At 37.3% G+C, this 25,034-nt stretch overlaps 4 protein-coding genes across 5 annotated transcripts; 2 read left to right on the plus strand and 2 right to left on the minus strand.

Annotated features, from left to right (window-relative positions):
• The first annotated feature begins 726 nt into the window (after positions 1 to 726).
• On the plus strand, positions 727 to 10,875 carry dna2 (DNA replication helicase/nuclease 2). Of its 2 annotated transcripts, none has more exons than XM_084391023.1 (23): positions 727 to 1,077; positions 1,209 to 1,256; positions 1,943 to 2,889; positions 2,991 to 3,164; positions 3,260 to 3,443; positions 3,739 to 3,887; positions 4,060 to 4,191; positions 4,316 to 4,544; positions 4,630 to 4,747; positions 5,349 to 5,505; positions 5,607 to 5,798; positions 6,460 to 6,690; positions 6,799 to 6,915; positions 7,026 to 7,135; positions 7,285 to 7,394; positions 7,579 to 7,800; positions 8,362 to 8,555; positions 8,749 to 8,838; positions 9,073 to 9,280; positions 9,578 to 9,667; positions 9,765 to 9,947; positions 10,137 to 10,283; positions 10,425 to 10,875. In XM_084391023.1, the coding sequence occupies exons 1-23, from the start codon at positions 1,048 to 1,050 to the stop codon at positions 10,476 to 10,478; spliced, it is 4,116 nt and encodes a 1,371-aa protein (XP_084247149.1). In that variant the 5' UTR covers positions 727 to 1,047; the 3' UTR covers positions 10,479 to 10,875. The 2 variants fall into 2 exon arrangements, with proteins under 2 accessions (XP_084247149.1, XP_084247148.1); XM_084391022.1 differs by having other exon boundaries at positions 736 to 1,077; positions 3,736 to 3,887.
• A 584-nt stretch (positions 10,876 to 11,459) lies between these two features.
• LOC311280206 (phenazine biosynthesis-like domain-containing protein) lies at positions 11,460 to 17,293 on the minus strand. Its single transcript, XM_084392180.1, has 17 exons — positions 17,119 to 17,293; positions 16,898 to 16,994; positions 16,722 to 16,820; positions 16,527 to 16,636; positions 16,380 to 16,409; positions 16,207 to 16,295; positions 15,361 to 15,536; positions 15,110 to 15,172; positions 14,816 to 14,916; positions 13,199 to 13,295; positions 13,026 to 13,124; positions 12,831 to 12,940; positions 12,695 to 12,724; positions 12,524 to 12,612; positions 12,090 to 12,265; positions 11,865 to 11,927; positions 11,460 to 11,686 (listed from the first exon to the last, which is right to left on the minus strand). Exons 1-17 carry the CDS (start codon positions 17,200 to 17,202, stop codon positions 11,574 to 11,576), a joined length of 1,626 nt encoding a protein of 541 aa, XP_084248306.1. The 5' UTR covers positions 17,203 to 17,293; the 3' UTR covers positions 11,460 to 11,573.
• Positions 17,294 to 18,185: 892 nt separating this feature from the next.
• LOC311279503 (phenazine biosynthesis-like domain-containing protein) lies at positions 18,186 to 22,199 on the minus strand. The gene is made up of 9 exons (XM_084391055.1): positions 22,038 to 22,199; positions 21,517 to 21,613; positions 21,341 to 21,439; positions 21,146 to 21,255; positions 21,004 to 21,033; positions 20,831 to 20,919; positions 18,837 to 19,012; positions 18,579 to 18,641; positions 18,186 to 18,385 (listed from the first exon to the last, which is right to left on the minus strand). Exons 1-9 carry the CDS (start codon positions 22,119 to 22,121, stop codon positions 18,273 to 18,275), a joined length of 861 nt encoding a protein of 286 aa, XP_084247181.1. The 5' UTR covers positions 22,122 to 22,199; the 3' UTR covers positions 18,186 to 18,272.
• Positions 22,200 to 22,879: 680 nt separating this feature from the next.
• Positions 22,880 to 24,661, plus strand: LOC311280207 (THAP domain-containing protein 6-like; the record flags this gene model as incomplete). The annotated part of the gene is given in 5 exon segments (XM_084392181.1): positions 22,880 to 22,890; positions 23,577 to 23,604; positions 23,606 to 23,776; positions 23,903 to 24,016; positions 24,304 to 24,661. Coding segments are annotated over 5 exon segments (546 nt in total). The 3' UTR covers positions 24,526 to 24,661.
• Positions 24,662 to 25,034: the final 373 nt, after the last annotated feature.

The following is a 25,034-nucleotide window of genomic DNA, read 5'->3' on the forward strand; positions in this document are numbered from 1 at the left end:
TTAAATTACAATAAGCTGTGCATGTAAAACAAAAATATATAAAATATTTTAAAATAACTGACATGCAGGTGATATTCAAGTACTTCTTGTTTCAAATATTGAAGTTAACCACACCAAAAGACACACAAATGGCAAATTTTTAAGTGTCCAAAAAAAAACTGTACACTTGAAGGAAAGTGTAGCTTTCTAGCTTGAATTCTAGCTTTCATTCATTGTGTTTTTTGTTTATAATTTCATATTTAGAACTTTAATTTCATGCCAATATTTCTTCAATTGTAATTTCTGTCTCTAACAGCATATGCCACTTTTTTGGAGGCTAATGTCTTTAATTATTATACCCCACAACCCACATTTTATTTATCCAAAGCACCTGAAATAAACACAAACGCTTAGCTGCTACCATGTTAACTTTCAAAAATTTGCCGCCCTCAAGCCTCAACAGCTATTTCGTTATTGTTGCCTTGGTAACCGCAAAATTCTGTCCCATTACAGAAAATAACGATATAATAATTGCCAGTTTTTCATTTAAATATGACGTGAGGCTAATGTGGTTCAATGCGGCTGATAAAAAAAATGGTTTCCACTTCCAGCTTGTCTAGCAACTGCATTGGACAATTGATAATCTCACTGTCGCTAGGTGGCAGTGTGTCTGTACTGGCGATGTAAATTCCGCACAAAAAACAACAACGAGGAAACCGTTTGACTTCTCGTGTGATCTCGATCTGTTCACTGACTGTACGCGGGAATTTCGAGTGTTTACGCTGCAGGGATAACGTTACAGCAAAAGTTATTTACGCAAGATATCTGCTGTTTTTTGTTTTATGTGAAATCAAATGTGAACACCGTTGCTCTGTGAGAAAATATGTTTCTGGACGAGCTAGATTTGAGCTAACTTATTTCAGTGTATATTTTTATGTGCAGCTGACACAGTTTTGTGAGAGGTTTTTAAGTTTTGAAACCAGTAACTTATAGCCGCTTCGTGATTTTGTTTTCTCCGAAGAGCAATCTTTTTTTAGTCATTTTATTCACTTAACGTTACAGTCCACGATGATGAAGTGTAAATCCAGCAGATCTTCCGTAAGTAACGTTATTTGATAGTGACATCTGATGTTTTGTTGATCATCCTCATCTAGATCTAGATATAACGTTAAATGTCATCCGTTGTGAACGTGTAACGTTACTAACTAACATTTTTGTTGTTATTGTAGATGGTCAATGGAGTTCAGTCAAACATTTCTGCCTTTTTCCTCTCAAAAGTAAGTACATAACACTACGTTACTCTAGTTAACTTATTTTCATAGTTCACCCAAAAATGAAAATTCTCATTTGCTCACTTTTCTGTTGTTCCAAACCTATATGACTTTATTTCTTCTGTACAACACAAAAGGAGATTAGTGACTATTCACTTTCATTACATTTTGTCTAAATAATAAAAGAAAATGGGATCAAATGATTTATGTTGCAAACTGGTGTGTTTTACTACAGTAATAATAATATGACAAATACCAGTTTGTAGCTTCAAAAACATAATAAAATAAATTATAATTAGCCCTAAATCTATCTACAGTTCACTCAAATAAAGATGACATTTCAAAAAGAAAAGTGTGTATTATTATTCTTTTATTAAAAAAAATGTATATTCATCAGAGTAAATGGAGTGACTCAAACCCTTTTTTGTGAATTTACAAAAAGCCCTTGAATTTATTTTGAATGTTTGTGATGTCCTTTTAATCTTAAATTAATTTTTGCATTCTTATTTGGATTCATGTTGTTTGTTAAATGTCTTGAGAACCTACTGATTTGTTTTGTATTTTTGAAATTTGATATAAAAAAAAACAGGAAGCAACTAACATCGGAAGTCTTGCACTTTCAAGTTTAAAATGGCTTTGCCTGCTCTTACATTAAAAATACGGTGGATAACCATACCTTTGTTTTTTTTCAGGTTTCTCCAAAGTCACCTAAAAGATTTGAAGCTGGAATTACAGGATCCCCCGTTTCATTGAAGACTTGTTTTGTGGGGGATGAAAATGTCCCCTGCTCCCCAAACCCATCTGCCGTTCCAGAGACGCCTGACAGTCTGAGGACCGAGAACCCTTCTGACACTTCATATGAGAACCGCTCACCTGTGTCCCGTGGTCTACATACTAAAGGTGTCAGGGGTAAACCTAGCCTGATGGCACGTAAGCTGATGCAGCCGTGGAACAACAGCAGTCCAGAGTCAGAGGACACTTTTGAGCGTAAAAAAGGTGTTAGTCACTCTGGCTCTGTAAAGAGGTTGTTGCACAGCTCAGAAAACATCCAGAGTGCCAAGCGGTCCAGGAACATGCGAGTTCAGAAACCACCTGAGTGCGACACAAGCTTACCAGTGACTAAGCGAAATGAGTCTTTGAGAACGCTCTCTGTTTTGTTCCGGAAGAGTCCTGAGAAAAAAATCAAAGCCGAGTCTGTTAGTATTGAGAGTAGCCGACTGGCAACTGGGCCTTGTGTGAAAATGAATGGAAAAACAAATGGTTTCTCAAAGCTCTCAAAAAAATCATCTCATCAGCTGAGCTTTAGTACCAGTGAGAAAGAGAATTCACTTGCTCATAATGTGAAGCCGGAGATTGGCATGGGTGCGGTTTCTGGAACAAATGACTTAGATCTTGTGATGTCATATAGTTCATGGATGAAAAATGGGTCTACTGAAGAAAAAGAGACTTTTCTCAACTGTCCTATTACTAAGAAGAGGCCCTTGAGTACTGCTGAGCTTCAAGTGAAAGAAAAAATTGCTGATGGAAAGACTTTGCCAGACCCTTTTGAGGATGATTTTACTGATTTGATAGATGAGTGGTTTGATGATGGCATGGAGCAAAAATCTGAGGCGCCAAAACCCAAGAAGTTCAGTCATGAGTATGAATATTTTATTCAACCTATTTATGTGTACATAACTGTGCCTTTTGGTGATTTTTTTTGTGTACTAAAACTAAACAAAAAATTTTCTTGACTTTTAGAAAAATCAAAGGCATACCAGAGCATGTTACACTGACCTCTGGTGTTCATAACCGATACTGGGTACTGGATGTACAAGACGTCACTTCATCACGAAGTGGCACAGAGAAACACTTAACCATCACCTGCTCAAAGACAACACAGTCCACAGAGACTTGTGTTCTCAAAGATGGCTGGTACAAAATGTTACTTGACTATTTGAAAGATTCTTGAGAGAGTTCTTTCTTTTTGACGGTCTTTGTTTTTGAACTTTTCAACCTCTTTTCTAAAGGGAGAGTTCTCCGGTTGCTGTGGGGGACATCATTCACTTGGAAGGGAGGAGTGTTTCTGGCTTGTGGATGATTGACAGAGACTCAGGTTTTCTGGTTCTGCTGCCTGACCTGTTGATATCTGGGACCAGCATTGCCAGCAGTATTCGCTGTATGAGGAGAGGGGTGCTGGGAGAGATGTTTAAGGTGTGGAAATTTAATGTTGTTAATGTGTCTCACTATTTTTTCTTTTTTTAAAGAAATTAATATTTTTATTTAGCAAGTGCGCATTCGTTGATCAAAAGTAAATTACATTTATAATGTTACAAAAGATAAATGTTTCAAATAAATGCTATAATAAATGTTTGTCGGAACTTTCTACTGCTCAAATAATCCTGGTAAAAATCTCTTTCCCTTAAATGATGATGCTAATTGTTTTTTAGAGTACATACAATTTTAGTGCTTCAAATAATCATAACACTTGTGTTTGATTTTTAAGCAGACATTTGATGGTGGATCTAAGCAGATGCTAAATGGTACCATAGTTCATGATATCTTCCAAAAAGCAGCCATGTCCTCCGATTTCTCTCCAGAGAGGATACAGACATTTGCCTCAGATGCCCTAAGAAACCCCAACTACCTCGGACAAATGTAAGGGCTATCATGCAACATAAATGCCATGTTTAGAGGCACAACTTAAGGATCTGTTGTGTACATCTTTACTATATTATGGTAATACAGCATTTGACCACAGTAATGAAGCTCCATATATTATGTGAGTGCCTTATAAGTATTGTGAAATGTCTTGTGCTTGGTTAATTAGGTACAGTCTAAAGCTGACTCAGGCTGACATGAGACAGGAAGTTGAAGAATATCTTCCCTCTTTATCTGAGTGGGCAAAACACTACCTTCACACTTCACCACAGGCTGGACAAAAGCAGCTCACTCTGAAACTGTGAGTGTATATGGTTCTTCAAACAAGCAATTACAGCAAGCCCAGCAGGCTCTCAGCATTTTCTGGTTTGTACAGATTGATATAATGGATGAACTTAATGGTTTGTGTGGTTATTTACCATCAGCCCTAGCGACGGGGCTCTGAGCAAGCAAGATGCAACCTGTAGCATGACAGTCACAGATTTTGTGGACATCGAGGAGAACATCTGGTGTCCGAGTTTTGGCCTGAAGGGGAAGATAGATGTCACAGCTGATGTCAGGATTCACAGAAGAGGCAGAAAGCCCATAGAAAGGATTGTGCCACTGGAGCTGAAAACTGGCAAGGAGTCCAACTCCATTGAGCATCGCAGTCAAGTACAAAATGTTTCAGAAGATGCTTTAGAAATGTAACATGTACAAAAAATCACTTCTTATTCCAGACATTTCATTTGCATTCTAGGTTATTCTGTACACATTGATGAGCTCAGCTAGACGTTGTGATCCAGAGGCGGGGTTCCTCGTCTATTTGAAGACTGGCAGTCTACATCCTGTTGTGGGCAACCACATGGACAGGAGAGGTTGGTTTGTTTGTTTTATTTTTTTTAAATATAATTTATATCCATATATTTTGTCATCATTTACTCACCCTCATGGTGTTCCAAACCCATAAGACTTTCATTCATCTTTAAAAAAACAAATGAAGATATTTGATGAAACCTGAGAGCCTCATTGGTCCTTGTGGAAGCTCAAACATGCTTGCGTGATTCTCATAAACAAACCAAATTGGTTCTCGTGGATCAAGCATCTAATTTAGCTCAATTGAATCTTTTAATCATTAAAAGTGATAATGTCTCTTCAGAAGGCTTTTATTAAATGCCTCGTTTCATTTGGATTATGTTTATTGTGTCTTTACGAGCTTGAATTTCAATGGAGGGACAGAAATCCCACAGATTTCATCAAATATATCTTCATTTGTGTTTTAAAAATTAAATGGGCTTATGATTTGGGAGTGACATGAGGGTGAATAATGAATGACAACTTTTATAGTTGGATGAACTATCCCTTTAAATCAAGTTTTTTGATACAAATTAGAGCTGGTGTACTTGTCATAACAATGTAACATCAAAATCGTATAAGCTTACATCCTACTTATACTGATTAATATTTTTTCCATCACAGAACTGATTAAAATAAGGAACTCTTTGGCCCATCACATCGGCAACAACCTGATCAAGATGGAGGGTGGAAGTCAAATGGCCCCATTGCCTGCCATGGTATCTGACCAGCAGGCTTGCAAGTACTGTCCTCAGAAAAGAAACTGCGCAGTTTATAACAGGTACTGTTTTTCTCTTTTCGTGTGTCATTTTGCATGACATCTTCCAATTTCAGAGATCTTTAATTCAATTTAGCTTTAGCTGAAATGTATCATTTGTGTAGAGCTGTGGAGAGAGATCCCGTGGGGAGCTGTAGTGAAGGTCCACAGGCATTTGTGCAGTCAGAGAGCGAGCACCTCAGCCAGATGCACCTCCAGTACTTCAGCCACTGGCTGCTGCTCTGCACGCTGGAGGCTCTCACCATGGAGAACAAAGGAGGTCGGCGAAATATCTGGCTTCAGACTTCCCAGCAGAGGTGGGTCTTTTATAAAATATGAGTTGTACATTGTTAGTTCACCCCAAAAAACGTAAATTTACTCGACTTCATGTTATTTTAAACCCATTTGGAAGACTTTCATTCATCTTTGAAACACAAATGAAGATCTTTTTAATGAAGCCTAAGAGATTTCTGTCCCTCTATGGAAAGTCCATTCCACCAATACTTTCAAGCTTAAAAAAGTTCATAAAGACATTGTAAAAGTAATTCATATGAGACACAATCGCTTAATTTGATGAACATGCTTCATTTAGACTTCTATACATTTTTTTTATTAAATATGAACATAATCAACTCATGACAAATATGGCAAGTAGAAAAAAAGGCAAAATTATATTTGTTCATATAAAGCGACCGTGTCTCTTCAGTGGACTTGGGTCAAACCATAAAAAATTTAGTAAATGGACTTTCTTTGGAGGGACAGGGAATAAAAGATGACAGAATTTTTTTTTTTTGCCAGAGTCATTCATTTAATTTTCTTCATTATTTCCAATAGTTTTATGTTTTATTTGTGTTTGAAACAGTTTATTTTTTATTTATTTGTATGCTTTTCAGATCCTTAGCAGATTAGCACTGTGTGACTTAATTGAATGCTTTTGTCCTTAATGAATGTCCCTGTTCTTTTGTTGTTCATTCTCAGGGAGAAAAGTGGTGGTTGTGCGGGTAACATGCGGTTAGCTGGAGGCGTCAGCGTCCTATCTGATGGTGTATATAAGCACAGCTTTGAAAGGAAGGAAGGCGAGCAGACTCTCACTGGGCTGATAGTGGGCGACAGGATTGTGGTCAGTGATCAGGACTCTGTGCTTATAGGCCTGGCCTCAGGATACGTCACCGAAATAACAGTCAGTGGAGTGACTTGCTCTTTGGACAAGTAAGTATCTTGCTTTTCATTAAGTTGATCATTTTGAAATTCATTTGTCCTGAATCTGAAGTGTTCAAGGGTACAGCAAAGCTTAATTCCACATTCCTATCATTTCAGAAACCTCTCTAAGTATTCCTCAAACACAGTTTTCCGACTGGACCAGGATGAAGGTGCATGCGGTCTTAGCACTCATCTAGGAAACCTGTCTATGTTAATGGAAAACTCTCCAACCAGGTCTGATCTGATCATCATTTTATTTTTGTTTTGTCTCTTAAAGTTTCTTTTTTTTCTTTTCTTTTTTTTTTTATCTATATGAAAAGCTCAATGTGTACATTTTTGTGCAGTGAAAGATTGAGGGAGTTGATTGTGGAATTCAGGCCTCCCCAGTTCATTGACAGCCTCAGCAGTGTTTTGCCACGAGACGCCAAGGACACTGTGGCTAACATTCTGAAAGGTGTGTTCATACACTGCCTTCTCTCAATAAACCATAATTTCAATCTTTCTGCAGTGAGCTGCTTTCAAACATGCCCTTGATGTGTTCTTGTGAATAATAGAGCATCTCTGCTCCTACATGATGTGTTTTAATCATATTTTGCCTCTCAGGACTCAATAAACCCCAGAAACAAGCCATGAAAAAAGTGCTACTGTCCAGAGATTACACGCTTATTGTGGGAATGCCAGGTACTGGGAAAACTACCACCATTTGTACACTGGTAAGAGCGTAAGGGCTTATTCATATTCAGTAAATACATGTACATTAATAAATGTAAGCTTGATTTTGTTTACATCAATTTTTTCTGACCTGTAGAATGAAACTTCCTGTTTATACTAGTGGTTTCTATATGTGAACAAAGGAATATTAATCTGACATTTATTTTGCACTTCCTTGTTTTATAGGTGCGGATACTCCATGCTTGTGGATTTAGTGTTCTTCTGACTAGCTACACCCACTCTGCTGTGGACAACATCCTCCTGAAACTGAAGAGGTTTAAGATCGGCTTCCTGCGACTGGGTCGTACTCAAAAAGTGCACCATGACATCCTGCCCTTCACAGAGGAGTCATGTCGTGCCAAAGGGATGCAGACACTAGAAGAGCTGGAACAACTGTACAGTAAAGAAGTAATACATATTAAAATCTTCTGTCTTGTACAGTATATAACACATACTCTACAGTTCAAAGGTTTGGTGTCTAAAAAATGATGAAATATTACAATATATATATATATTTTAAAATGTAATTTATTCCTGTGATGGCTAAACTGAATTTTCAGCATCATTACTCTAGTCTTCAGAGTCACATGATCCTTCAGAAATCATTTTAATATGCTGATTTGATGCTCAAACATATTAAGCAGCACAGCTCTTTTCAACATTGATAATAATAAATGTTTTTATGTAAACCGATAATATTTTTCAGGATTCTTTAATGAATAGAAAGTTAAGAACAGCATTTATTTGAAATAGAAATCTTTTGTATCATTATAAATGTCTTTACTGTCACTTTTGATCAATTTAAATAGCTAAATAAGTATTAAAGTAAAATAAATCTGCACTTCCTTGTCTGACCCTAAACTTTTGAATTGTAGTGTATGTGACATGTGAGGGATAATGGGAAAATGACTGTTTCACATTATGCAAATTATTTATCATTGTAAATATCACCTCCTTTTTTTCTTGTAGCTTATTGTGGCCACCACCTGTATGGGTGTGAAGCACCCAATTTTCAGCCGCAGACGCTTTGACTTCTGCATCGTGGATGAGGCGTCTCAGATCAGTCAACCTGTATGTTTGGGACCGCTGTTCTACGCCCAGCGCTTTGTCCTGGTGGGAGACCACCAACAGCTTCCTCCTATTGTGCAGAATGCTGAAGCCAGGTAGTTCACTTTTGTCTGCATTCAGATGAACTTTTGCAAGATTTTCATGTTTTGCATCGCTGAAGACAGCTTTTTTTAATCATAAATATGAAGCTAATCATAAATATGAAGCTGCCAAAACTAGCCAAGTTAAACCATCACCATATCATTACCCTAATCCATTATTTGACCACAAACGTTTTTTTTTACTCAGGACCTTGGGTATGGATGAGAGTTTGTTTAAGCGTCTGGAGCACCACAGTGATGCAGTTATTCAGCTGAATGTCCAATATCGAATGAACAGGTGGGGATTTACACCAGTCAGACATTCAGACTGTACATATGTGATTGTTAAATGGCAAATTTAAAAACAAAATGGGGGGTTAAAGATTCAGACTAATCCTTGTTAATATTAAATATCTCTAATAAAGGCATTTAAGTAGAATACTAGTAGGTGATTTTTCTGATACATTTTTGAGAATATTCACAACCACCAGCTGCAGCCGTGCAGCTCTTACACTTGTTTTGTGTCCTGCAGTGCGATCATGTCCCTGAGCAACGCTCTGATGTATGAGGGCCGACTGGAGTGTGGTTCTGAAAGGACGGCAAGCGCAGTGCTGCAGCTGCCCAGCAGAGCTCAGGTTGAGAAAGAACTGGACCTGTATGTATGTCAGCCACAGTACAGTGCTTGGGTCCAGGCTGCACTGGAGCCCAATAGTCCTGTCTGTTTCCTGGACACCTCTGAGGTCAGTCTTACTTTCTTTTCTTTCTTTTTTTAAAGCCCTGTTCATGCCGTCAGTGGCATGCAGCAACAGTCAAATTAGAATATCTTAGTTTTACTGTCAATATATAAAGATATGATTTCTAAAGATTGCAGTCTACCAAAAACATTAGAGCGACTTCATAGTACAGAGGCTGGTGACATGCAGCGAAAAAGTCGCTGGCAGTGTGAACAGGGCTTTACACTTTATCTCATTTTGCCTCTTATGGAATCCCACATTTTCTTTTCCTACCTTATCCTTATGTACTGTACCTTTCTTCAGGTTCCCGCCCATGAGACTGTGGAGAAAAGTGGAATCAGCAACCACACGGAAGCCATCTTGGTACAAGCCCTTGTCACTTTGCTGCTCAAGGTCCAAACATGCCATTAGTTGTATGAAACACTGAAATCTGTCTATTTTTTTTTTACGTAGTACTTGAAATGAAATGGTCATTTTAAATGTGTCGTAGGCTGGATGCAGAGCGTCAGACATTGGGGTCATTGCTCCATATCGGCAACAGCTGAAAGTCATCTCCAGTCTGCTACAGGGAGATGCCTTTAAAGCTCTGGAAGTCAACACTGTGGACAAATACCAAGGACGTGACAAGAGTGTTATCATTGTGTCCTTTGTTAGAAGCAACCCTGAGGGCAACGTAAGTGGCCTTCCTCCTGAATTTTAAACAAACTTATTATGTTACCATTTAAACCAATTAACTGTTCATTGCAATGCAGATCTGTATGGCATGATGGTCTTAAGTATAATCTGTTGCTGTGGTGATTAACGAAGAACCATTATGCACTAGATCATTTTCATTATTCTGAGATGTCAAATCATTTTTCAGCTGGGAGAGTTGCTCCGAGACTGGCGTAGACTGAATGTGGCCATCACTAGAGCCAAACACAAGCTCCTCATGCTGGGCTCGGCCCCCACCCTTCGCCGGTACGCGCCACTAGAGAAACTCCTCCGTCACCTTCAACAGGAAGATATGATATCCTTTACAGCTGCGTTTACTCTCAGTGTCGGTTTATTCAGTCTTTTGATGTGACTTTTTGTCACTCTTTCATTGAAATAAGCATAACAACTTCTTTGGTGAAACCGCTATTTTGAAATTGTCCTTAATTTAAGTCACATCTTCCAGCTACCTCCTGCCGCCCATGAGGCACTACCTGGAATCCACTTGTGATAAAAACAAAAACCCTTCTGATACTTGGTGTATGGCACAAAGATAATGCTGTGAATCAATTACTTGAAAACATTTAACTGAAATGGTACACATAAGCTTCAAATAACTGTAGACAACTTTTATTTTGTTTTAATGATAGATGTCAAATTTAATATAGAATCAGTATTGACAGGCCTTAGTACATGCTTTACATAATTACAGTTCTTCACCCAATTAATTCCTACCTCATATCACATGTTTTTTAAATCCATTACATTTTTATCTATGTAGTGTCATTACTGTTTTGTGTATGAGCATTATACATATTTGTATTTGTATATTTGTTTAATGTTATTTCTCCTGTTTTAAGAATTTAAAGATTTTGTTTAATAAAAAATTGTTAAAATTATTACATTCGATTTTATATCCCCTGAATTATTTTTCAATAAGTAATATTTTATATAAATAACATCAAATGTGAACAGTAACAAAGTACATTATCTTGAGTACTGTACTTAAGTACACTTTTTGAGTATCTGTTCTCCACTTGAGTATTATTTTATCTGGAAACTTACGACTTTAACTACATTTGAAAGACAAATATTGTCTTACTGAATTGTTGAATATTGAGTACTTTTCACTCCACTTAAAGTTCAATGATTCCCCAGCATTTTTTGAACACTGATCAGTTGATGCTAGTTTTTAATTAGTAACGGAGGCTTGGGCTCAACTGTTAAACTGTTGACTTTGAGATTTGAATCTGTGGCGGAAGGTAGTTCCGTACAAAAGAGGGTTTTGAAAGACACTCGGTTGTTGATTATATTTATTTACGTAGCCGTGCGATTATGGCTCTGTATCAGCACGGCTGTGAGCGATATTGCACGGCTACTTGTGTGATATTTCTCATATATTAGCACGACTGTGATTCGGCCAAATAGGCAATCAATGGCTCTGGACAGCCAATCAGAATCGAGAACCAGAACAAACTTGTATACATTTTATTAAATGGCACATAACTTAAAATGTACCCTCACATTAATATAAAGTGAAAATTAAATGCACTTGATTTCCATCAAAACTATCCGCAAATTCAATGAATTGGTTTTGCAAAATTGTCTAGATTTTAAAAGTTCCCTGAAGAATGATCTGCGCCTGACCAATGATGTCCAGTCGACCGTCATCTCTTATCTGCAGCCTTACCTCACCACCACGACTGGAACACTGGTAAGCTAGAAAAACAAACATAGCGGAGATAAATGTCTTATTCAAGCTTGTTTTGTTAATGTTAGCAGAACTTTACAGTTACTCATCCTTCGAAGTTTACTTTTAAACTTGTTCATTGATATATTTATATTCATTCCAGTGTATGTGATGGCATGATGCAGTGAAGGAAAAGGAGGCTGTTACCCATCATTTTCTTTTTCTCCAGCTTCTCAGACCAATAGCCAGCAAGAACTGAATGTGCAGACCCTTTTAGAAATAAAGTTGTAGTATGACGCATTGATGATTGCTAGTAAGCACTGATTTCTCTTGTGCATGTCCAGTGAAGCCTATCATGATGGTTTAGTAATATTTCTGAGTTTTACATTGTACACATTTCTCATTCAAATGGCTTTTGAATGTTCTGCTCACCAGTGACTGGATCTTCAGGGACACCAACCCAGGGAGCGAAGACACGGGAGTAGAAGTCATATCCAGACTGAGTGGTCTGTGGTCCTTTCAATGTAACGATGAGACTTTTAATCTTACCAGTGGTCTCATTTCTCAGAAGAGTCTCTGCCTCTGGCCTCAAAGAGATAAGTTCAGACCTGCCAACAATGAAGAATTAACAGCACTGCAGAATGTTTAGCATACTGTGTTGTAAATTGTAGATAGGTCTTCTTTTCTTCTTTTTTTTATTGCTGAATGTTGCACTAAAACATTTAAAATGCACTTCACATTAAATTTGCAATAGATTATTGATTTTTCTCTGCAAAGCTGTTTTCACATTTAATGCTCATGCACACAAATACAATTACATCATTATTATAATTTTTTTTGTTAATTTCAGAAATGTCCAGCAGTACCTGTCGCAGGTGTCAGCTAGACGAATCATTAGTTTCTTTGTGGATGGACAGTAGCACACATCCTGAATGGGTAAGTCTCCAACAGCAGCCTGAAAATAAAAGTCAAAATGGTGTCAAAAAATATTTTCTGCTTGTGTCTTACTAAAAACAAATACTAACTGGCAGCATTACCTTCAAAAGATCTTTGATTTCATGTTGGTCCTGCAAATAAAGCATTCAAAACTCAAATTCGGAACAAAAGCAACTTTAAAGAGTCCATTTTAGTTTTTGTTGAAGAAAGGGTCCACAAGGTGTCTTTTGGTCATACCTGGGGCTTTGGTTTGTTTAAGGGGAAGTCCATTATTAGAGATTCTTCATGCTGGCGCACACAAAGATCCCCACTCATCGTCTCAAACACCACAACAGGGTTGATATTCTCTGTGTGATGATATTGTGCTTTTAGAACAGTCATCAGTCCATTGTTTTTTGGTAAAAGATTAATGTCAGGACAAGCGTTTCTTACTTTTAATGTAAAAGAGCACTGCTGCTGAGGCCAGTGTTGCATGTCCACATAGTGGAACCTCAGTTTTGGGGCTAAACCAGCGTAACCCAAACTTTGCACCTTTCAAAATACATCAAATCCAAAATGTAAATAAGAGTTTGAGTATTTCAACATGCATCTCAGCTGCAGAATACCTGAGGAAAAATCCATAGAATTTCGTCTTGTGATGAAAGCAGTCTCTGATAAATTCATTTCAACGGCAATGCTTTGATAAAGCTCATCTGGCAGCTCCTAAATGTATTACAGAGAAACATTTTATAACATTGTGCATAAACACATTTACATTGTATTACCATGAATAACTAATCTATAGTCTTGTGATAATGTAATACTTACATTCTCCATAAGACATATTGCAGCAGGATTACCTTTGAAAGGTACATTGGTAAAAGCATCAACCGTAAATATTGGAATTTCCATTGATTACCGCTCTTCAGCTCTCTGGGTTTTTTTTCTCGTACCTTTTAGGTATTCTTAGAGCAGTATTTTAAATCAAGTTAGACTTTGAACCTTATGATATAACAGCTCAGGTTAAAGGTACAGACTTGAGATTTCAAAATGTCTTTCTAGATGGACTTTTCACTGTTATATTATCCTTAAAATCCTATCTTTATATCTGTCTGTCGTTTTCAGACGTATACAGACAGAGGCAGACAGACAGGACCATAATGACATGATAGCATCACGCAGTTGCTGCGGATTTGTCAGCTGTACATCCATGATGCCAATCTCACGTTCCACCACATCCAAGGTGCTCTATTGGATTGAGATCTAGTGAAAGGGATGGACATGGTCAGCAACAATACTCAAGCTGTGGCGTTTAAACAATGCTCAATTGGTACTAAGGGGTGGGAAGTGTGTCAAGAAAATATCCCCCACACCATTACACCACCAACAGTAGCTCATTGATACAAGGCAGGTTTGATCCATGCTTTTATGTTATTTATGCCAAATTATGACCCTATTATCCGAATGTCGCAGCAGAAATCGAAACTCGGACCAGGCAACGTTTTTCCAATCTTCTATTGTCCAATTTTGGTGAGTCCCGTGTGAATTGTAGCCTTTTCTTAGCTGACAGGAGTGTCACCCAGTGTGGTCTTCTGCTGCTGTAGCCCATCTGCTTCAAGGTTCGACATGTTGTGAGTTCAGAGATGCTCTTCTGCATACCTTGGTTGTAACGAGTGGTTTTGAGTTAATGTCGGCTTTCTACCAGCTCGAACCAGTCTGGGCATTCTCTTCTGAACTCTGGCATCAACGAGGCATTTTCGGACCAAAATCTCTGAGAAATGTTTCCAGCACCCTGTTGAATCTATGCCACAAAGAGTTCTGAAGACAAAAGGGGTCTAACTCGGCACCAGCAAGGTGTACCTAATAAAGTGGCCGGTGAGTATGTGTGTGTGTGTATATATAGCCTATATACATACACTCCTTATGACTGTAACACATCCTAGATTTAAATAACAGAAGATCTAGCCTTACTCTGCCCAACAGACAGCTTTATTTATATTTAATTATAAATTAATTAAATGTTCATTTGGATTTCAGACTTATAGTTTTTAATCAGATAGTAGAATGTTTACAAAAAATGTATTTAGTGTCCTAATCTCAATTTAGTACAATTTTGGGCATATTCACCCACTAAGTGAAAAATCACTTTGCAGCTCTTTGTTAAGAAATAAAAAATGAGCATGATTCCATTAAACTATTCACAGATTTAAAGAGTAGATTGAGCAAGTTGTCTAGATTTTAAGTGTTCCCTGAAGAATGATCTGCGCCCGACCGCTGATGTTAAGTCGACCGTCATCCCTGAGCTCCAGCTCCAGTTCCCCTCCACGACTGGAGCACTGGTAGGCTGGAAAAACAAATATAGAAGGGATAAGTACTTTATTGTGAGGAAAAATACAGTATTTTATGCATTTTATTCAAACTTTTTGAGAAAACTATTAACTTAAATAATTTATGTGGACTAGTGACATTATCAGCTTCATTTTAATGTGGATTCTGGTTTTTATTCTAGCACAATAAAGGGGGGAAAAGGCCTTTACCCAACATTTTCTTCTTATTCAGCTTTTCAGACCAGTAACCAGCAAGAACTGTGTGTGCAGACCCTTTTAAAAAGAATTATTAGTCTTTTAAAGCATGAATCAAATTCATATGACATTATGGTGACTAGGTGTCATTGTACATATCCATTAGAATTCATGGCTTTACATTCACATGTGGAAACTACTACATATTTCTCCACATGTATTGTTGTTTTTGAATTTAGAGACCTATGTTGATCATTTCAGCTCACCACAGACTGGATCTTCAGGGACTCCATACCAAGGGGCAAAGTAACGGGAATAGAAGTCATATCCAGGCTGTGCAGTTGGAGCTCCTTTCATTGTGACAATGACGCCTTTAAGCTTCCCAGTAGATTCACTTTTCAGCAGAGCTTCTGCTTCAGGCCTCAATGATGTAAGTTCAGATCTGCCAACAACAAACAGTCAACGACCTTGCAGACACTCCTAGAAATAAAGGTTCAGTGGGGTTCTATATAGAACCAAAGAATAGAGTTCTTGACTCCATTTTAAGGAAGCCTTTATGCCAAAAAGGTTTTATATAAGGAGAAATGTCTTAAATGATTGCATAATGAATGCTTGATGTGGGTAATTTTTTATTCTCTAGTGATACAGTATGTTTACAAGCTGCTTAATTGATACGATTTAATTACAGCTAAATAAATCCATAAAATTATCCCATAATTTGAACCCTTAAAAGGCTCTATATGAAGCACCTGAACCCTTCAATGTTCTATATACAATGGAACTTTTAGATACAAAAACTTTACTTATACAGTACTTACTGAAACTTATTTTTGGAGAATGTTACCAACATACTAAAAGGTCTCGTCTCTTGTTGATCGTTACTTTAAAAAAAAATTGTATGTGTGTCACATTTTCAATTATGACATACAATTTTCAATAGATTCTCTCTTTTCTGTTGCAAAGCTGTTTGCTTTGATTTAATTTTGCTTTGAGCTGGTCGTCTTCTATTTCTCTCTTGACATTAATCATCTCATCTAACAAATACAATGCCATCATCAGTCTTATTTTCTTTCTTGTTATTTTCAGAAATGCCTGAGAATGTCCAGCATTACCTGTCGCAGGTGTCAGCTAGACGAATCATTAAATTCCATGTTGCTGGACAGTAGCACACATCCTGAATGGGTAAGTCTCCAACAGCAGCCTGAAAATGAACATAAAAGCTTGTTTTTCCTTATGTTATATTGGAAACCTAATATGATGCTAAATTACGTCCTGGAAAACATACTTTCAACAGATTTTTGAATTCATGTCGGTCCTGCAAAATAAAATAAAAAAATCTATAAATTTAGACCAAGAGCAACTATTTGAATGATCATGAGTCTACATTAGTTTTTGTTGAAGAAAGGGTCCACAAGGTGTCTTTTGGTCATACCTGGGGCTTTGGTTTGTTTAAGGGGAAGTCCATTATTAGAGATTCTTCATGCTGGCGCACACAAAGATCCCCACTCATCGTCTCAAACACCACAACAGGGTTGATATTCTCTGTGTGATGATATTGTGCTTTTAGAACAGTCATCAGTCCATTGTTTTTTGGTAAAAGATTAATGTCAGGACAAGCGTTTCTTACTTTTAATGTAAAAGAGCACTGCTGCTGAGGCCAGTGTTGCATGTCCACATAGTTTAACCTCAGTTATGGGGGTAAACCAGCGTAACCCAAACTTTGCACCTTTCAAAATACATCAAATCAAAAATGTAATTAAGAGTTGTTTGAGTATTTCAACATACATCTCAGCTGCAGAATACCTGAGGAAAAATCCATAGAATTCCGTCTTGTGATGAAAGCAGTCTCTGATAAATTCATTTCAGCGGCAATGCTTTGATAAAGCTCATCTTGCAGCTCCTAAATGTATTACAGAGATACATTTTATAACACTGTAACATGCTAACACATTTACATTTTATTACTATGAATAACTACAAGTTAATGTATTTAGAAGACTGTCTTGTGATAGTGTAATACTTACATTCTCCATAAGACATATTGCAGCAGGATTACCTTTGAAAGGTACATTGGTAAAAGCATCAACAGTAAATATTGGAATTTCCATTGATTACCGCTCTTCAGCTCTCTGGGGTTTTTCCTCGTACCTTTTAGGTATTCTTAGAGCAGTTTTTGAAATCAAGTTAGACTTTGAACCTTATATAACAGCTCAGGTTAAAGGTACAGAATTAAGATTTCAACATTTCTTTTTAGATTAACTTTTCACTCTAAGCCCTATTCGGACGCGATTAGTTTAACATGGATAGGTGGGGACGGGTAAATTAAATACCAGAGCTTTTCAGTGATTTTTAGTCCTGTCAGAATGTGCCATCTCAGTAATCATTACGCACCCAAAATTAAACAATAGAAGACTGGAAAAATATTGCCTGGTCTGATTCTCGATTTCTGCTGCGACATTCAGATGGTAGGGTCAGAATTTGGCTTAAACAACTTGAAAGCATGGATCCATCCTGCCTTGAATCAATGGTTCATGCTACTGTTGGTGGTGTAATGGTGTGGGGGATATTTTCTTTGCACGCTTTGGGCCACTTAGTACCAATTGAGCATTGTTTAAACGCCACAGCTTGAGTATTGTTGCTGACCATGTCCATCCCTTTATGACCAGTGTTCCCATTTTCTGATGGCTACTTCCAGCAGAATAATGTGCCATCACAAAGCTCAAATAATTTCAAACTGGTTTTTTGAACATGAAAATTAGTTCACTTCACTCAAATGGCCTCCACAGTCACCAGATCTCAATCCAATAGAGGACCTTGGATGTGGTGGAATATGAGATTCACATCATGGATGTGCAGCCGACAAATCTGCAGCAACTGCGTGATGCTATCATGTCATTATGGACCAAAATGTCTGAGCCTTACTTTGCTCAACAGACAATTTTATTAATATTTTGCAACAAAATGATTTAAACATTCATTTGATTTCACAAACTTATAGTTTTTAATCAGATAGTAGAATGTTTACAAAAAATGTTTTGTCTCATCTCAATTTATTATAATTTTGGCCATTTACCCACTAGGTGAAAAAACATCAGTTTGCAGCTCTTTATTAATAAAGAAAATGAACAGGATTTCATTAAATTATTCACAGATTCAAAGAGTAGATTGAGGAAGTTGTCTAGATTTTAAGTGTTCCCTGAAGAATGATCTGCGCCCGACCGCTGATGTTGAGTCGACCGTCATCCCTGAGCTCCAGCTCCAGTTCCCCTCCACGACTGGAGCACTGGTAGGCTGGAAAAACAAATATAGAAGGTATAAGTACTTTATTGTGAGGAAAAATACAGTATTTTATGCATTTTATTCAAGCTTATTGAGAAAACTATTTACTTAAATAATTTATGTGGACTAGTAACATTATCAGCTTCATTTTAATGTGGATTCTGGTTTTTACTCTAGTACAATAAAGGGGGAAAAAGGCCTTTACCCAACATTTTCTTCTTATTCAGCTTTTCAGACCAGTAACCAGCGAGAACTGTGTGCGCAGACCCTTTTAAAAAGAATCATTAGTCTTTTAAATCAGTCATTTTTAATCAAATTCATATGACATTATGATGACTAGGTGTCATTGTACATATCCATTAGAATTCATGGCTTTACATTCACATGTGGAAACTACTACATATTTCTCCACATGTATTGTTGTTTTTGAATTTAGAGACCTATGTTGATCATTTCAGCTCACCAGTGACTGGATCTTCAGGGATACCAACCCAAGGGGCAAAGTAACGGGAATAGAAGTCATATCCAGGCTGTGCAGTTGGAGCTCCTTTCATTGTTACAATGACGCCTTTAAGCTTCCCAGTAGATTCACTTTTCAGCAGAGCTTCTGCTTCAGGCCTCAAAGATGTAAGTTCAGATCTGCCAACAACAAACAGTCAACGACCTTGCAGACACTCTTAGAAAAAAAGGTTCAGTGGTTCAATATAGAACCGAAGAATAGAGTTCTTGACTCCATTTTAAAGAAGCCTTTATACCAAAGGTTTCATTTAAGGAGAAATGTCTTAAATGATTGCCTAATACTTCATACGGGTTTTGTGACATTTTAATGATAAAGTAGTTTACGAGCTGCTTCATTCACGTTCTATATATGAAGCACATGACAACTCTTAAAGGTTCAATATACAAGTGTGAACCATTTAGTGGGATCCCGGGACATGCTCCCTTGTGAGATTTATTTGTTTGTTTATTTTTGCAAAATGGTCTTTTGTGGTATCATCCACGCATGCAAAGTTGGTTGTTAACATAACTGCAATAAAGTAATACCCTAGTTAACAAATACTTGTTTATGTAGGATATGATTATATAGGACCTAAAACCTTACAGTTTGACATAATTTTGTAAATCAAAGTGCTATGGTAGGTCAAACTAACTTTACTTACAATTTTCTCATACTGAAAATGTTGATTTCCTGTCATCTCTTGTAATATCTGAAAGCCAGGTTTTTCCTATGTCATTATTAGCAGAATACATTTTACACGAGTAAAACCAATTGTTTAGTTAATAATTCAAGAAGGTCCATACTTTAAAGCTCTTGATTCTAACTTGTACTTTGCCTTATGAAAAAGTAACATAGTTCTTGTAATTGTTTAACTGTAGGATCTGTTACAATAAGGATATTACAGGTACAGCCAGAGAAAAACGATTAAAACAATCAAGAGTCAAGAGCCCAACTACAGGAAACACTAACCACCACAATGGTGACTTCAAATGTTTGTTCCTCTTTCCTTCAGTGTGTCATCACTATTAGATTATTAAGTGATGATTGACTATTAAACTCCAGCGCTGTTTCAGTGTTACAGTTAACTCTATAGTGTGGACACATATGAACATTGAGAGGTGTTAATGAAACACAGGGGATTTTGCTGTGTAGCATCCAACCGTAAAGACAAAAGTTAGTGATCTTAAAGGTATAGCAGAGGATTTTTTACTTCCGGGTGGATCACCTATACTATTGGTCCTCCTAATTGTCAATCATTCTGGTGAATCAATCAAACTTATTCAAAAAGTGGAGAGGGCGGGTCTTATCTAAAATTCGGAAAGATCCTCCACTATTCCTTTAATATTTAAACGAATGTTGTTCAAAGAATGTTTTCTGCCAACATTATGAGAACATTCATCAAATACTAATGACAATATACTGATTTCATGACCATTGTTTTAAAAAGTGTTTAGTTCTAACACTTGCATAACCTTTACATACATTTAAGAGAAAAGTTAGAAATAATAACTATGGTATAATAACTACAAAACTTTTCCACATTCCAAGGATGTTCTTTTAAAACAGCACACACAACCTTATTCATTTAAAGTTTGTTGTCATTCTACATGTTTAAAAGATGTTCCAAGAATATTGTTCTAAGAACGTTTTCTCCCAACATTGAGGACATTTAAAAACTCACTACAAACAATATATAAATAATGTTTTTGTGCTAACCTTTTAAGAACATTATTGAAGACCAGACTACATTGAACAAAAGTTATATTAACGTTACTGGAAGAGCGTTAATAGAACATCCCTTGCTTGGTTTGGTTATTGGGGGGGATAACCAAAGCAAGCAAGTACAACACCCCCACCCCCCAATATTCATCAACAATGTATTTGTAAACTACGTCCCTGCATAAGTGTTATTTTCTTTCTTGTTATTTTCAGAAATGCCTGAGAATGTCCAGCATTACCTGTCGCAGGTGTCAGCTAGACAAATCATTAGTTTCTTAGTTGCTGGACAGTAGCATACATCCTGAATGGGTAATTCTCCAACAGCAGCCTGAAAATGAACATAAAAGCTTGTTTTTCCTTATGTTATATTGGAAACCTAATATGATACTAAATTATGGCCTGGAAAACGTACTTTCAACAGATCTTTGAGTTCATGTTGGTCCTGCAAAATAAAAAAATAAAAATCTATAAATTTAGACCAAGAGCAACTATTTGAATGAGTCTACATTAGTTTTTGTTGAAGAGAGGGTCCACAAGGTGTCTTTTGGTCATACCTGGGGCTTTGGTTTGTTTAAGGGGAAGTCCATTAATAGAGATTCTTCATGCTGGCGCACGCAAAGATCCCCACTCATCGTCTCAAACACCACAACAGGGTTGATATTCTCTGTGTGATGATATTGTGCTTTTAGAACAGTCATCAGTCCATTGTTTTTTGGTAAAAGATTAATGTCAGGACAAGCGTTTCTTACTTTTAATGTAAAAGAGCACTGCTGCTGAGGCCAGTGTTGCATGTCCACATAGTTTAACCTCAGTTTTGGGGGTAAACCAGCGTAACCCAAACTTTGCACCTTTCAAAATACATAAAATCAAAAATGTAAATAAGAGTTGTTTGAGTATTTCAACATACATCTCAGCTGCAGAATACCTGAGGAAAAATCCATCGAATTCCGTCTTGTGATGAAAGCAGTCTCTGATAAATTCATTTCAGCGGCAATGCTTTGATAAAGCTCATCTGGCAGCTCCTAAATGTATTACAGAGAAATATATTTCATAGTCTTATATTTTAGTAACACTTTACAATTGTCTAATTTGTTAACATTAGTGAATGCATTAACTAACAATTAGCAATATATTTGACAGCATTTATTAATATTAGATAATTAAAATGTTCTTGTTCATGTTAGTTCACAGTGCATTAGCTAATGTTAGCAGATGCAACTTTTGATCTTAAAAATGTATTAGTAAATGTTGATATTAACATTAGCTAAGATTAATAAATGCTGTAGGAGTATTGTTCATTAGGTTGTTAACTTAACTAATGTTAACAATGAAACCTTATTGTAAAGTGTTACAGATATTTTGAAGTGCTAACATATTTAAATGGTAAGAAACTAGTTTGTGAAAAGAAAACAAACAAAAAATTTATTGTAATAGTGTAATACTTACATGCTCTATAAGACATACTGCAGCAGGATTACCTTTGAAAGGTAAATTAGTAAAAGCATCAACAGTAAATATAGGAATTTCCATTTGTTTCAGCTGTTTTAAAGGCAGAGTTTTGCACGTTTAGGAATTCATAGTCCAGTGCTTCGAGGCTTGCTGAGACTTTGACCCCAGTAGTGTAACACCCCATTTTAAAGTTACAGCCTTATTAGACATTCTCTGGTTACAGGCAACCAGGGACGGACCATAGACAGTATGGGACGGACTGACAATCTGTTTCCAGAACGGCCGTCGGCACAAAAAAAAGTCCACCATGGGACCTTATTTCGGGAAAATATTGTATGGTAGTCAATGGCGAGAGACAACAAATATTTTGATCTCGTTTGAGTTGTGCCCTGAATTACACATATGATGTTTGTCCATTTAAAAGATACATTTTAAAGTCAAGAAAGTCGCAGTTTGATGTAAAACTGTTGAGGTATAAGACTGTGAAAATACGTAATTACAAAGACTACAAACCCAAAAGGCGCACATGTGACGTCATACCTTTCCTCTCAATGAATGAAGCTAACTTTACTGAAGCTAACGTCTGTCATTTTTTTCTAGTGTTTTGTACCAGACTGCACACATACGAGCAACGGATCTTGCTCGTTGTTTCGCTTCCCGGGAGATGTAGTTCATTGAGCGATTTTCACATAAAACTAAATGTTAGTTACTCTTCTGTTTTATGACAAATTGCGACTTTCTTGACTTTCATAATTATCTTTTAAATTGAAAAACATCATATGTGTAATTCAGGGTTACTGAATTACACATATAATAATAATTCAGGGTTACAGGGTAACATGTTGCACATGTAATTCAGTATTACTGTACTGAAATCGTAGCCAGCTAACGTTAGCTAGGCTATGTTTACTGCACCTGCCGGTGTTCACCCGGCATGGTAATAATTAACGTTACAAGAGCTTCTCGGTTATCAGATACATTATCGGTTATCAGAAGCATTCAACGGCCCTGTAGTATAAATATAGGTTATTTGTGTTTGCGCACGTGATATCAGGAAGCAATGTAATACACACATGACGGCGATGCGCAAATCGAGTTACCCCTCCCACTTCTGCTAGTTTTATTGAGGTATCTTATCCGGTGCGAATTAGCCATTAATATTACAGACGTCCTGTGGTAAAATTACATTATTACTCCATCTAAGATACCCTTGTAAAGTTAATCTCGTCCGAATAGGGCTTTAGATTACAATTGACACAATAATTCTATGTAGAAATAAAACAATTATTATTGGTATAACATTGGCCAGTGAATTTTACGCAAGTGTCATAGACTGTATTATCAGTGTTGGTCAATCACTACTTGTAGCTTAGCTAGTAACTTTTCAGTAGCTTAAATCCTTTATTTCAAAATAGGAGTTTTGTTGAAGAAAGGTTCTAAGAAATGTGAAGGAAGAAAATAAGCTTGAAGGAGCATTCCTCCTTTGTGAAATGTTTTTGTGTAGACTCTCCCAAATCTTCCGTTTTCATTTTGAAGGTTTCCCAAGGACACAGATATAAGGAAGAAGTGGGAAGTGGGAAGTGGCTTTGAGGAGAGAAGGATTCACTACAAGTGATTCATCTGTGCTTTGCTCTCAACATTTTAAGCAGGGTGACTTTGATAGGACGGGTCAGATTGTCAGACTCCGAGATGGTGTTATTCCATCCGTCTTCAGCTTCCCAGTTCACCTCCAAAGAGTAGGTGTATCCTCATAAGGCTGTTAGCATTCATAAATGTAAATATTATATTATCAATCACGGGGCAGGGTAAGATACTTATCCCTTTATACATATTTCATTATGTATTATGCTTCTTCATTTTAGTTGGAAAAGGGCAGGACTACGTCTACCTCCAGAAGAGCTGAAGAAAGCCTGTCCATGGCCTCTCTGGATTCCCAGGAAACGGCAACCTCAAGCCCACAACCTCAGCCTAATGATGTGAATATTTCTACTTTAATCATCAAATCATAATGTTTCCTGGACATATTCAAATCTCACTTGTTTGCTGCCACTCATATTAAACACGCTCACATATAAACCCATACACACACAATTTAAGACACGTTGAACATGCATTGCTGGCAGGCGCGCACACACACAGTGCTGGCACTGGCTTTGACAGGTGATGACTATAAGAAAGAATGTGGGCCATAAACTAGTGGTGTCAAAGTGATGTTTTTGAAGTGAAACATTACTCAAACCATGTTCATCCCTCTTTCTACTAGGATCATGGCTATGCCTTGCCTGCTTCTCCTACCGCTCTTAAGACCAGACTCAATGAAGCCTTGGCAAGAGTGGAAAGTCTAGAGCAGGAGAAGAAGAATTCCATGGCCAGAGAGAAGAGGGCAAAGACCACAGTGAAGAGTCTTTTGGGGGATTTGAGGGAAAAGAACCTCATTAATGAAGAGCTCAAAGAGAACCATGTGTCCTGTATCATAGTTACATGAATGACCTTTGCTGAATCAGTTCGGTATTCAGTGAGGTATGATTAATTAAATGCGCTGACAGCTCATTGCACCTGCCATACAGATTACACTGAGTGGAGCGGGTTCACACGGCAGGATAATTAGGCCGATTTTAGCCCCGATTCACCCCTTCCGACAATCTTAAGGATGCTCCGATTATCGTAAAATAATCTGATCAGATATTCCTGCCGTGTGTGGTGTGTTAAGACTGCTTTCGTCTGCTCGGAAGGACGTCGGGACCGCTCCGATCTCAAATCGGGGATATCCAACATGTTGGATTTATTTGGCCCGATTTCTCCTCGTGTGTGGTGTCCCCCGGAGACAAACGAGCACGCAGCCTGTGGACTGTGGCGTGTAGCCAATCAGAAAGCGAGGTGACGAGGCGGCGAGGAAGCACTGGGAAACAAAATCAAAATAGCCGGCGGCATGGCGCACCAGAAAGTCCAGTGGACGTCGGAGATCATCGCCTTTTCTTTTGATAATGTTTTTTT

Source organism: Rutilus rutilus (assembly GCF_951802725.1).
Source record: "Rutilus rutilus genome assembly, chromosome: 20".
NCBI lineage: Eukaryota > Metazoa > Chordata > Actinopteri > Cypriniformes > Leuciscidae > Rutilus > Rutilus rutilus.